Below are 13,655 nucleotides of genomic sequence, written 5' to 3'. Positions count from 1 at the left end.
CTACTGTAACTGGATAAACCAAATGCATGAAGGATATGGCTATACCTTACAGTACTATGGTGTCACCTCTTCACAAGATCAAATGCAGACTCAGCTGTTTGTTTATCATCATCAACAAGCTAAACCTCCCATCTGTGGGAGTCCTAATCAAACAATGCTCAGATCCCAGTGACTTGCTGTAAGATGCTTATTGTGAAATATTGTATTAGACAGCCCCAGGTCTGTTCCCTCTGTGTCCCTCCCTTCCCTCGCCCTTGTCCTGTCACCTCCCTTCCCTCGCCCTTGTCCTGTCCCCTCCCTTCCCAAAACTCAGGGTATAAATCCCAGTGTGTGACAGCCCAGGGGACCCAGACACAGCTCCAGAGACCAACATGACTCCAAACGGTGTCTCCCTCCTTCTGGGGCTCATTCTGTGCTCGGTGGCAACCTGGGCAGCGGATACAGCTATACTACACACAGCAATTCCTAGAGGTGAGTAACACGGCAGGGAGATATGGGAGGGAGGTGAGTAACATGGCAGGGAGATATGGGAGGGAGGTGAGTAACACGGCAGGGAGATATGGGAGGGAGGTGAGTAACACGGCAGGGAGATATGGGAGGGAGGTGAGTAACACGGCAGGGAGATATGGGAGGGAGGTGAGTAACACGGCAGTGAGATATGGGAGGGAGGTGAGTAACATAGCAGGGAGATATGGGAGGAAAGAGGGTAACATGGCAGGGAGATATGGGAGGGAGGGAAGAAACATGGCAGGGAGATATGGGAGGGAGGGGAGAAACATGGCAGGGAGATATGGGAGGGAGGTGAGTAACACGCAGGAAGATATGGGAGGGAGGTGAGTAACACAGCAAGAAGATATGGGAGGGAGGTGAGTAACACGGCAGGAAGATATGGGAGGGAGGTGAGAAATATGGCAGGGAGATATGGGAGGGAGGTGAGAAATATGGCAGGGAGATATGGGAGGGAGGTGAGTAACAGGGCAGGGAGATATGGGAGGGAGGTGAGTAACACAGCAAGAAGATATGGGAGGGAGGTGAGTAACACGGCAGGGAGATATAGGAGGGAGGGGAGTAACACAGCAGGGAGAAATGGTAGGGAGGTGAGTAACACAACATGGAGATATGGGAGGGAGGTGAGAAACATGGCAGGGAGATATGGGAGGGAGGTGAGTTACACAGCAGGGAGATATGGGAGGGAGGTGAGTAACATGGCAGGGAGATATGGGAGGGAGGTGAGTAACAGGGCAGGGAGATATGGGAGGGAGGTGAGTAACACAGCAAGAAGATATGGGAGGGAGGTGAGTAACACGGCAGGGAGATATAGGAGGGAGGGGAGTAACACAGCAGGGAGAAATGGTAGGGAGGTGAGTAACACAACATGGAGATATGGGAGGGAGGTGAGAAACATGGCAGGGAGATATGGGAGGGAGGTGAGTAACATGGCAGGAAGATATGGGAGGGAGGTGTGTAACATGGCAGGGAGATATGGGAGGGAGGTGAGAAACATGGCAGGGAGATATGGGAGGGAGGTGTGTAACATGGCAGGGAGATATGGGAGGGAGGTGTGTAACATGGCAGGGAGATATGGGAGGGAGGTGTGTAACATGGCAGGGAGATATGGGAGGGAGGTGTGTAACATGGCAGGGAGATATGGGAGGGAGGTGTGTAACATGGCAGGGAGATATGGGAGGGAGGTGAGAAACACAGCAGGGAGATATGGGAGGGAGGTGTGTAACATGGCATTCATGGATATGGGAGGGAGGTGAGTAACATGGCAGGGAGATATGGGAGGGATGTGAGTAACACGGCAGGAAGATATGGGAGGGGGGTGTGTAACACGGCAGGGAGATATGGGAGGGAGGTGAGTAACATGGCAGGAAGATATGGGAGGGAGGTGTGTAACATGGCATTCATGGATATGGGAGGGAGGTGAGTAACATGGCAGGGAGATATGGGAGGGGGGTGAGTAACATGGCAGGGAGATATGGGAGGGAGGTGTGTAACATGGCATTCATGGATATGGGAGGGATGTGAGTAACACGGCAGTGAGGTATGGGAGGGAGGTGTGTAACATGACAAGTAGAGATGGGAGGGAGGTTAGTGACATGGCAGGAATATATGGGTTAGAAGTGAGTATGACGGCAGGAAGATATGGGATAGAAGTGATTAACACGGCAGGGATATATGAGAGGGAGTTTTGTAACAACGGCAGGAAGATATTGGAGGGAGATGAGCAACATGGCAGGGAGATATGGGAGGGAGGTGATTAACATGGCAGGGAGATATGGGAGGGAGGTTAGAAACATGGCAGGGAGATATGGGAGGGAGGTGAGTAACATGGCAGGGAGACATAGGTGGGAGGTGAGTAACACAACATGGAGATATGGGAGGGAGGTTAGAAACATGGCAGGGAGATATGGGAGGGAGGTGAGTAACATGGCAGGGAGATATGGGAGGGAGCTGAGTAACATATGGTAGGGAGATATGGGAGGGAGATAAGTAAAACGCAGGAAGATATGGGAGGGAGGTGAGTAATATGGCAGGGGGATATGGGAGGGAGTTGAGTTACACAGCAGTGAGATATGGGAGGGAGGTGAGTTACACAGCAGGGAGATGTGGGAGGGAGGTGAGTAACACGGCAGGGAGATATGGGAGGGAGGTGTGTAACATGGCAGGGAGATATGGGAGGGAGGTGTGTAACATGGCAGGGAGATATGGGAGGGAGGTGTGTAACATGGCAGGGAGATATGGGAGGGAGGTGTGTAACATGGCAGGGAGATATGGGAGGGAGGTGAGAAACATGGCAGGGAGATATGGGAGGGAGGTGAGTAACTAGGCAGGAAGATATGGGAGGGGTGGGTGTAACATGGCATTCATGGATATGGGAGGGAGGTGAGTTACACGGCAGTGAGGTATGGGAGGGAGGTGATTAACATGACAAGTAGAGATGGGAGGGAGGTGAGTGACATGGCAGGAATATATGGGTTAGAAGTGAGTATGACGGCAGGAAGATATGGGATAGAAGTGATTAACATGGCAGGGATATATGAGAGGGAGTTTTGTAACAACGGCAGGAAGATATTGGAGGGAGATGAGCAACATGGCAGGGAGATATGGGAGGGAGGTGATTAACATGGCAGGGAGATATGGGAGGGAGGTTAGAAACATGGCAGGGAGATATGGGAGGGAGGTGAGTAACATGGCAGGGAGACATAGGTGGGAGGTGAGTAACACAACATGGAGATATGGGAGGGAGGTTAGAAACATGGCAGGGAGATATGGGAGGGAGGTGAGTAACATGGCAGGGAGATATGGGAGGGAGGTGAGTAACACGGCAGGGAGATATGAGGGAGGTGAGTTACACAGCAGGGAGATATGGGAGGGAGGTGAGTTACACAGCAGGGAGATATGGGAGGGAGGTAACACAGCAGGGAGATATGGGAGGGAGTTGAGTTACACAGCAGGGAGATATGGGAGGTAGGTGAGTAACACGCAGGAAGATATGGGAGGGAGTTGAGTTACACAGCAGGGAGATATGGGAGGGAGGTGAGTAACACGGCAGGGATATATGGGAGAGAGGTGAGATAAACGGCAGGGAGATATGGGAGGGAGGTGAGTAACACGCAGGAAGATATGGGAGGGAGTTGAGTTACACAGCAGGGAGATATGGGAGGGAGGTGAGTAACACAGCAAGAAGATATGGGAGGGAGGTGAGTAACACGCAGGAAGATATGGGAGGGAGTTGAGTTACACAGCAGGGAGATATGGGAGGGAGCTGAGTAACACAGCAAGAAGATATGGGAGGGAGGTGAGTAACACGGCAGGGAGATATAGGAGGGAGGGGAGTAACACAGCAGGAAGATATGGGAGGGAGGTGAGTAACACAACATGGAGATATGGGAGGGAGGTGAGAAACATGGCAGGGAGATATGGGAGGGAGGTGAGTAACATGGCAGGAAGATATGGGAGGGAGGGGAGTAACACAGCAGGGAGATATGGGAGGAAAGAGAGAAACATGGCAGGGAGATATGGGAGGGAGGTGAGTAACATGGCAGGAAGATATGGGAGGGAGGTGTGTAACATGGCAGGGAGATATGGGAGGGAGGTGTGTAACATGGCATTCATGGATATGGGAGGGAGGTGAGTAACACGGCAGGGAGATATGGGAGGGAGGTGTGTAACATGGCATTTATGGATATGGGAGGGATGTGAGTAACACGGCAGTGAGGTATTGGAGGGAGGTGATTAACATGACAAGTAGAGATGGGAGGGAGGTGAGTAACATGGCAGGGAGATATGGGAGGGAGGTGAGTAACACGGCAGGAAGATATGGGAGGGAGGTGTGTAACATGGCAGGGAGATATGGGAGGGAGGTGTGTAACATGGCATTCATGGATATGGGAGGGAGGTGAGTAACACGGCAGTGAGGTATTGGAGGGAGGTGATTAACATGACAAGTAGAGATGGGAGGGAGGTGAGTAACATGGCAGGGAGATATGGGAGGGAGGTGTGTAACATGGCAGGAAGATATGGGAGGGAGGTGTGTAACATGGCAGGGAGATATGGGAGGGAGGTGTGTAACATGGCATTCATGGATATGGGAGGGAGGTGAGTAACATGGCAGGGAGATATGGGAGGGAGGTGAGTAACACGGCAGGAAGATATGGGAGGGAGGTGTGTAACATGGCAGGGAGATATGGGAGGGAGGTGTGTAACATGGCATTCATGGATATGGGAGGGAGGTGAGTAACATGGCAGGGAGATATGGGAGGGAGGTGAGTAACACGGCAGGAAGATATGGGAGGGAGGTGTGTAACACGGCAGGGAGATATGGGAGGGAGGTGTGTAACATGGCATTCATGGATATGGGAGGGAGGTGAGTAACACGGCAGTGAGGTATGGGAGGGAGGTGATTAACATGACAAGTAGAGATGGGAGGGAGGTGAGAAACATGGCAGGAAGATATGGGATAGAAGTGAGTATGACGGCAGGAAGATATGGGATAGAAGTGATTAACACGGTAGGGATATATGAGAGGGAGTTTTGTAACAACGGCAGGAAGATATTGGAGGGAGATGAGCAACATGGCAGGGAGATATGGGAGGGAGGTGATTAACATGGCAGGGAGATATGGGAGGGAGGTGAGAAACAAATGGTAGGGAGATATGGGAGGGAGATAAGTAACACGCAGGAAGATATGGGAGGGAGGTGAGTTACACAGCAGGGAGATATGGGAGGGAGGTGAGTAACACGGCAGGGAGATATGGGAGGGAGGTGTGTAACATGGCAGGGAGATATGGGAGGGAGGTTAGAAACATGGCAGGGAGATATGGGAGGGAGGTGAGTAACATGGCAGGGAGATATGGGAGGGAGGTTAGAAACATGGCAGGGAGATATGGGAGGGAGGTGAGTAACATGGCAGGGAGATATGGGAGGGAGGTTAGAAACATGGCAGGGAGATATGGGAGGGAGGTGAGTAACATGGCAGGGAGATATGGGAGGGAGGTTAGAAACATGGCAGGGAGATATGGGAGGGAGGTGTGTAACATGGCAGGGAGATATGGGAGGGAGGTGAGTAACATGGCAGGGAGATATGGGAGGGAGGTTAGAAACATGGCAGGGAGATATGGGAGGGAGGTGAGTAACATGGCAGGGAGATATGGGAGGGAGGTGAGAAACAAATGGTAGGGAGATATGGGAGGGAGATAAGTAACACGCAGGAAGATATGGGAGGGAGGTGAGTTACACAGCAGGGAGATATGGGAGGGAGGGGAGTAACATGGCAGGGAGATATGGGAGGGAGGGAGGTAACACAGCAGAGAGATATGGGAGGGAGGTGAGTAACACGGCAGGGAGATATGGGAGGGAGGTGAGTAACACGGCAGGGAGATATGGGAGGGAGGTGAGTAACACGGCAGGGAGATATGGGAGGGAGGTGAGTTACAAAGCAGGGAGATATGGGAGGGAGTTGAGTTACACAGCAGGGAGATATGGGAGGGAGGTGAGTAACATGGCAGGAAGATATGGGAGGGAGCTGAGTAACATATGATAGGGAGATATGGGAGGGAGATAAGTAACACGCAGGAAGATATGGGAGGGAGTTGAGTTACACAGCAGGAAGATATGGGAGGGGTGTGAGTAACACGGCAGGGATATATGGGAGGGAGGTGAGTTACACGGCAGGGAGATATGGGAGGGAGGTGAGTAACACGCAGGAAGATATGGGAGGGAGTTGAGTTACACAGCAGGGAGATATGGGAGGGAGGTGAGATACACAGCAAGAAGATATGGGAGGGAGGTGAGTAACACGGCAGGGAGATATAGGAGGGAGGTGAGTAACATGGCAGGAAGATATGGGAGGGAGGTGTGTAACATGGCAGGGAGATATGGGAGGGAGGTGTGTAACATGGCAGTGAGGTATGGGAGGGAGGTGTGTAACATGGCAGGGAGATATGGGAGGGAGGTGAGAAACATGGCAGGGAGATATGGGAGGGAGGTGAGAAACATGGCAGGAAGATATGGGAGGGGGGTGTGTAACATGGCAGGGAGATATGGGAGGGAGGTGTGTAACATGGCATTCATGGATATGGGAGGGATGTGAGTAACACGGCAGTGAGGTATGGGAGGGAGGTGTGTAACATGACAAGTAGAGATGGGAGGGAGGTGAGTGACATGGCAGGAATATATGGGTTAGAAGTGAGTATGACGGCAGGAAGATATGGGATAGAAGTGATTAACATGGCAGGGATATATGAGAGGGAGTTTTGTAACAACGGCAGGAAGATATTGGAGGGAGATGAGCAACATGGCAGGGAGATATAGGTGGGAGGTGTGTAACATGGCAGGGAGATATGGGAGGGAGGTGATTAACATGGCAGGGAGATATGGGAGGGAGGTTAGAAACATGGCAGGGAGATATGGGAGGGAGGTGAGTAACATGGCAGGGAGACATAGGTGGGAGGTGAGTAACACAACATGGAGATATGGGAGGGAGGTTAGAAACATGGCAGGGAGATATGGGAGGGAGGTGAGTAACATGGCAGGGAGATATGGGAGGGAGGTGAGTAACATATGGTAGGGAGATATGGGAGGGAGATAAGTAACACGCAGGAAGATATGGGAGGGAGGTGAGTAACATGGCAGGGGGATATAGGAGGGAGTTGAGTTACACAGCAGTGAGATATGGGAGGGAGGTGAGTTACATGCAGGGAGATATGGGAGGGAGGTGAGTAACACGGCAGGGAGATATGGGAGGGAGGTGAGTAACACGGCAGGGAGATATGGGAGGGAGGTGAGTTACACAGCAGGGAGATATGGGAGGGAGTTGAGTTACACAGCAGGGAGATATGGGAGGGAGGTAACACAGCAGTGAGATATAGGAGGGAGTTGAGTTACACAGCAGGGAGATATGGGAGGGAGGTAACACAGCAGGGAGATATGGGAGGGAGTTGAGTTACACAGCAGGGAGATATGGGAGGTAGGTGAGTAACACGCAGGAAGATATGGGAGGTAGGTGAGTAACACGCAGGAAGATATGGGAGGGAGTTGAGTTACACAGCATGGAGATATGGGAGGAAGGTGAGTAACACGGCAGGGATATATGGGAGGGAGGTGAGTTACACGGCAGGGAGATATGGCAGGGAGGTGAGTAACACGCAGGAAGATATGGGAGGGAGTTGAGTTACACAGCAGGGAGATATGGGAGGGAGCTGAGTAACACAGCAAGAAGATATGGGAGGGAGGTGAGTAACACGGCAGGGAGATATAGGAGGGAGGGGAGTAACACAGCAGGGAGAAATGGTAGGGAGGTGAGTAACACAACATGGAGATATGGGAGGGAGGTGAGAAACATGGCAGGGAGATATGGGAGGGAGGTGAGTAACATGGCAGGAAGATATGGGAGGGAGGGGAGTAACACAGCAGGGAGATATGGGAGGAAGGTGAGAAACATGGCAGGGAGATATGGGAGGGAGGTGAGTAACACGGCAGGGAGATATGGGAGGGAGGTGAGTAACACGGCAGGGAGATATGGGAGGGATGTGAGTAACACGGCAGGGAGATATGGGAGGGAGGTGAGAAACATGGCAGGGAGATATGGGAGGGAGGTGAGTAACACGGCAGGGAGATATGGGAGGGTGGTGAGTAACATGGCAGGAAGATATGGGAGGGAGGTGAGTAACATGGCATTCATGGATATGGGAGGGAGGTGAGTAACACGGCAGGAAGATATGGGAGGGAGGTGTGTAACATGGCATTCATGGATATGGGAGGGAGGTGAGTAACACGGCAGTGAGGTATTGGAGGGAGGTGATTAACATGACAAGTAGAGATGGGAGGGAGGTTAGTGACATGGCAGGAATATATGGGTTAGAAGTGAGTATGACGGCAGGAAGATATGGGATAGAAGTGATTAACATGGCAGGGATATATGAGAGGGAGTTTTGTAACAACGGCAGGAAGATATTGGAGGGAGATGAGCAACATGGCAGGGAGATATGGGAGGGAGGTGTGTAACATGGCAGGGAGATATGGGAGGGAGGTGAGTAACATGGCAGGAAGATATGAGAGGGAGTTTTGTAACAACGGCAGGAAGATATTGGAGGGAGATGAGCAACATGGCAGGGAGATATGGGAGGGAGGTGTGTAACATGGCAGGGAGATATGGGAGGGAGGTGAGTAACATATGGTAGGGAGATATGGGAGGGAGATAAGTAACACGCAGGAAGATATGGGAGGGAGGTGAGTAACATGGCAGGGAGATATGGGAGGGAGTTGAGTTACACAGCAGGGAGATATGGGAGGGAGGTGAGTAACACGGCAGGGAGATATGGGAGGGAGGTGAGTAACACGGCAGGGAGATATGGGAGGGAGGTGAGTAACACGGCAGGGAGATATGGGAGGGAGGTGAGTTACACAGCAGGGAGATATGGGAGGGAGTTGAGTTACACAGCAGGGAGATATGGGAGGGAGGTAACACAGCAGGGAGATATGGGAGGGAGTTGAGTAACACGCAGGAAGATATGGGAGGGAATTGAGTTACACAGCAGGGAGATATGGGAGGGGGGTTGAGTTACACAGCAGGGAGATATGGGAGGGAGGTGAGTAACATGGCAGGGAGATATGGGAGGGGGTGTGTAACACGCAGGAAGATATGGGAGGGAGGTGAGTTACACAGCAGGGAGATATGGGAGGTAGGTGAGTAACACGCAGGAAGATATGGGAGGGAGGTGAGTAACACGCAGGAAGATATGGGAGGGAATTGAGTTACACAGCAGGGAGATATGGGAGGGGGGTTGAGTTACACAGCAGGGAGATATGGGAGGGGGTGTGTAACACGTAGGAAGATATGGGAGGGAGGTGAGTAACACGGCAGGGAGATATGGGAGGGAGGTGAGTAACACGCAGGAAGATATGGGAGGGAATTGAGTTACACAGCAGGGAGATATGGGAGGGGGTGAGTAACATGCAGGAAGATATGGGAGGGAGGTGAGTAACATGGCAGGGAGATATTGGAGGGAGGTTTAGTTACACAGTAGGGAGATATGGGAGGGAGGTGAGTAACACAGCAGGGAGATATGGGAGGGAGGTGAGTAACATGGCAGGGAGATATGGGAGGGAGGTGAGTAACACGGCAGGGAGATATGGGAGAGGTGAGTAACACAGCAGGAAGATATGGGAGGGAGGTGAGTAACATGGCAGGGAGATATGGGAGGGAGGTGAGTTTCACGGCAGGGAAATATGGGAGGGAGGTGAGTAACACGGCAGGGAGATATGGGAGAGGTGAGTAACACAGCAGGGAAATATGGGAGGGAGGTGAGTAACACGGCAGGGAGATATGGGAGAGGTGAGTAACACGGCAGGGAGATATGGGAGAGGTGAGTAACACAGCAGGAAGATATGGGAGGGGGGTTAGTAACAAGCAGGAAGATATGGGAGGGGGGTTAGTAACAAGCAGGAAGATATGGGAGGGGGTGAGTAACACGGCAGGGAGATATGGGAGTGGGTGAGTAACACGGCAGGGAGATATGGGAGAGATGAGTTACACAGGAGGGAGATATGGGAGTGTGTGAGTAACACGGCAGGGAGATATGGGAGAGATTAGTAACACGGCAGGGAGATATGGGAGGGAGGTGAGTAACATGGCAGGGAGATATGGGAGGGAGGTGAGTAACATGGCAGGGAGATATGGGAGGGGGTGAGTAACACGGCAGGGAGATATGGGAGGGAGGTGAGTAACACGGCAGGGAGATATGGGAGGGAGGTGAGTAACATGGCAGGGAGATATGGGAGGGAGGTGAGTTACACAGCAGGGAGATATGGGAGGGAGGTGAGTAACATGGCAGGGAGATATGGGAGGGAGGTGAGTTACACAGCAGGGAGATATGGGAGGGAGGTGAGTTACACAGAAGTGAGATATGGAAGGGAGGTGAGTAACACGGCAGGGAGATATGGGAGGGAGGTGAGTAACATGACAGGGAGATATGGGAGGGAGGTGAGTTACACAGAAGGGAGATATGGAAGGGAGGTGAGTAACATGGCAGGGAGATATGGGAGGGAGGTGAGTTACACAGCAGGGAGATATGGGAGGGAGGTGAGTTACACAGCAGGGAGATATGGGAGGGAGGTGAGTTACACAGCAGGGAGATATGGGAGGGAGGTGAGTAACACGGCAGGGAGATATGGGAGGGAGGTGAGTAACACGGCAGGGAGATATGGGAGGGAGGTGAGTTACACAGCAGGGAGATATGGGAGGGAGGTGAGTAACACGCAGGGAGATATGGGAGGGAGGTGAGTAACATGGCAGGGAGATATGGGATGGAGGTGAGTTACACGGCAGGGAGATATGGGAGGGAGGTGAGTTACACAGCAGGGAGATATGGGAGGGAGGTGAGACAGTAAGATAGGTAAAGGGAAAATACTGGAATATTTTAGGCCTGAGAAGAGACGAAAAGAGGAGAAATAACATAGACACTAGAAAGGAAGAGATACACATTCAGAGGGAGAGGGCTTTATCACATTCAGAGGGAGAGGGCTTTATCACATTCAGAGGGAGAGGGCTTTATCACATTCAGAGGGAGAGGGCTTTATCACATTCAGAGGGAGAGGGCTTTATCACATTCAGAGGGAGAGGGCTTTATCACATTCAGAGGGAGAGGGCTTTATCACATTCAGAGGGAGAGGGCTTTATCACATTCAGAGGGAGAGGGCTTTATCACATTCAGAGGGAGAGGGCTTTATCAGCCAAGCTGAAAATGTGTAAATGCCTAGTTAACAAGGACTAACTTCCTCACTAGAATATTTATGTTGTTTTCAATGTGTTGGATAGACCCGGATAGAGCCAAATATAACTATATAACCCTGCATTGAATTATATAGATGTAGCCAGGTTTATTTTATCTAAATACACAAAAAGAGAGAAGTGCAAGAAGATACCCAAATCAATCACTTAATAATAACTTTGTAAGTTCAAGTATATAAAAATACTGCACTTAATCATTAGATCATCCCCACATCTCTACCATCACTAGATGGTAAATGAGTCACAGTAGTGGGTAGTAGCTACTGTAACCCCTCTCAATCAATTGAGAGAGAATTGATAATCTAACAGTTTGGTTTGTGTCTGTTTGCTGTATGCTGACTCCAATCAATTGAGAGAGAATCGATAATCTAATTAACTATTTGGTGTGTCTGAGTTGATTAGGCAAACCCCTCTGTTAAGTGTTAGTCAAATGCATGTGATTAGAGTACTTAAGTCAGTGTAACTTGGCTGTGAGCCATATGGCTGTGCAACATCAAAAGAGTCACATTTTAAGTGTCATATCTAAAGTGTTTGCAAGAGTTAATTTTGGAGTTGTAATTGGAGGTGAGGATTGGAGGAAGATCTGGACTCTGCGTTACAACTTTTCCACTGTTAGACATTCTCTTTTAACATCTGTGATTATTTGTTCATTTTTATCCTCCATTATCTGTGAAGTCTCTCCTCCTGCATCTTACTACAGTAGAAGCAGCTTTTATTTGATGTAATGCCGCCGGCCGGATGCATGTGGGAAGCGTGGAGACGCGGTGCGTTGCGGCGCACTGTGACGTCACAGTCACGTGCGCGCCTGGCTTCCCCGGCTTCCCCGGCTACCCCGGGCTTCCCCGGCTACCCCGGGCTTCCCCGACACCCCTGGAGATTAAAGTAAGGTAAGCGGGGGTGCGGGGAAGCAGAGGGGCAGAGCAGGAGCCGGGTTCGGCGTCGGGAAGGGGGGGTAAAATGCTCACGAAGTGGAGGGGGGGTGCGTGGGGGAAACGCGGTAGCGCGGTCTTGACTGGCGGCAGCCGGAGTAGATCCCGGCATGCCGCCGGCATTACATCAAATAAAAGCTGCCGCTACTGTATGCCCTCCCTACTGATTTCTCTGTTCACTGTTTCCTCACTCCTTTGTGAATGTCTCTGTTCTCTCTAGATTCCCCACTCCCCGCTGCACCATTATTTAAACACTCCTCTCCCAACAACTTCTATACCCCTCAATAAAAAAACACCCACACAAATCCTCTATTCACACCCTCTTTCTACTCCTTCCCACTGCTGGGGATCTCCCCAGAGCCTGAAGTCAGACATACACACCTGATCTCACTCACGCCTCCCTGCCATCTCTTCCCCTGTAAATTGTGTTAACCTTTTCAATTAACACTGACCAGCCTTAAATATCACCCCACAAATAAGTATCCCAATAGCCTGCACTTATGACTATTGTCCCACACTCAGTCACTCCTACCACACATTGTGACCAAGCACTGCCATCTACAGCACTTACTCCCTCACCTACTGTGTCTGTAAGTTTCCCATTAAACCTCTTAGATTGTAAGCTCTTCGGGGCAGGGATTTCCTTTCCTATTGTATGATTTTGCTGCACTTATTGTATAATTATAATTCCCTGTACTGTATTCTTTGTGAAGCGCTGAGAACACTTTTGGCGCTATATAAATAAAGACGTACAAAACAATACAATACAATATAAACTGATCCCGGTTGCGGGCTAGCAGATGCCACAGTCCTGAAAGGTTACCCAAGGTCCTGCCGCGGAGCTCAAGCAGCACGCCCAACAACTGGGTGAAAGGGAGGAAGGGGGATTAGAGCCACGTCCTGTGTATGAAGTCACACGTCTACTGCAAGGACTATGGATACCACAACGCGTTTCGCGTAAATTTACGCTTCACCAATAGGTGTATGTTGGATTGACAGGGGAATCTCTACCAGCTCGGTCTTATCTGTACTTTTGGATGTGAGGTTTATTTTAACCACTGCTGCGTTATGGGAAGATGTGTGTGTTATTCTGCGGTTTCACTGCCATTGTACCCTATATAAAATATGTGATAGTCTGTGTTATAACGCGATATTCTGGACTATGATCATGTGCAATAATCTTGGCTACGTCTGTATCGATAGAGAACACTTTTAGAATCTTGTTAGGTTGGCATTACTTGTTCCCACCTTGTGTATTAACATTTTACTGGAAGTACAATTCGAGATGAGAAGAGTGGTAGATGTATGAGGCAGCACAATTCCAGATGAGAAGATTGGTAGATGTATGAGGCAGTTGCAGTAGTTTTTTGTTAGTTAATCTTTACTATAAAAAACAATAATTAAGTGCTGCAGCTGAACTGTGTTACATT

The 13,655-nt window shown here is 50.6% G+C and overlaps 1 protein-coding gene across 2 annotated transcripts in view; it reads left to right on the top strand.

Annotated features, from left to right (window-relative positions):
- The first annotated feature begins 322 nt into the window (after positions 1–322).
- LOC142492542 (uncharacterized) overlaps positions 323–13,655 on the top strand; it is a 177,004-nt gene continuing 163,671 nt past the window's right edge. For both annotated transcript variants that reach the window (XM_075595243.1, XM_075595244.1), the window contains exon 1: positions 323–471. In XM_075595243.1, the coding sequence (XP_075451358.1) occupies positions 372–471 (100 nt within the window). In that variant the 5' untranslated portion in view covers positions 323–371. The remainder of the gene's footprint in view (positions 472–13,655) is intronic.

Source organism: Ascaphus truei, chromosome 4, assembly GCF_040206685.1.
Source record: "Ascaphus truei isolate aAscTru1 chromosome 4, aAscTru1.hap1, whole genome shotgun sequence".
NCBI classification, from domain to species: domain Eukaryota; kingdom Metazoa; phylum Chordata; class Amphibia; order Anura; family Ascaphidae; genus Ascaphus; species Ascaphus truei.
The sequence above is the reverse complement of the archived record's forward strand: the minus strand, read 5'-3'. Positions and strand labels throughout refer to the sequence as shown.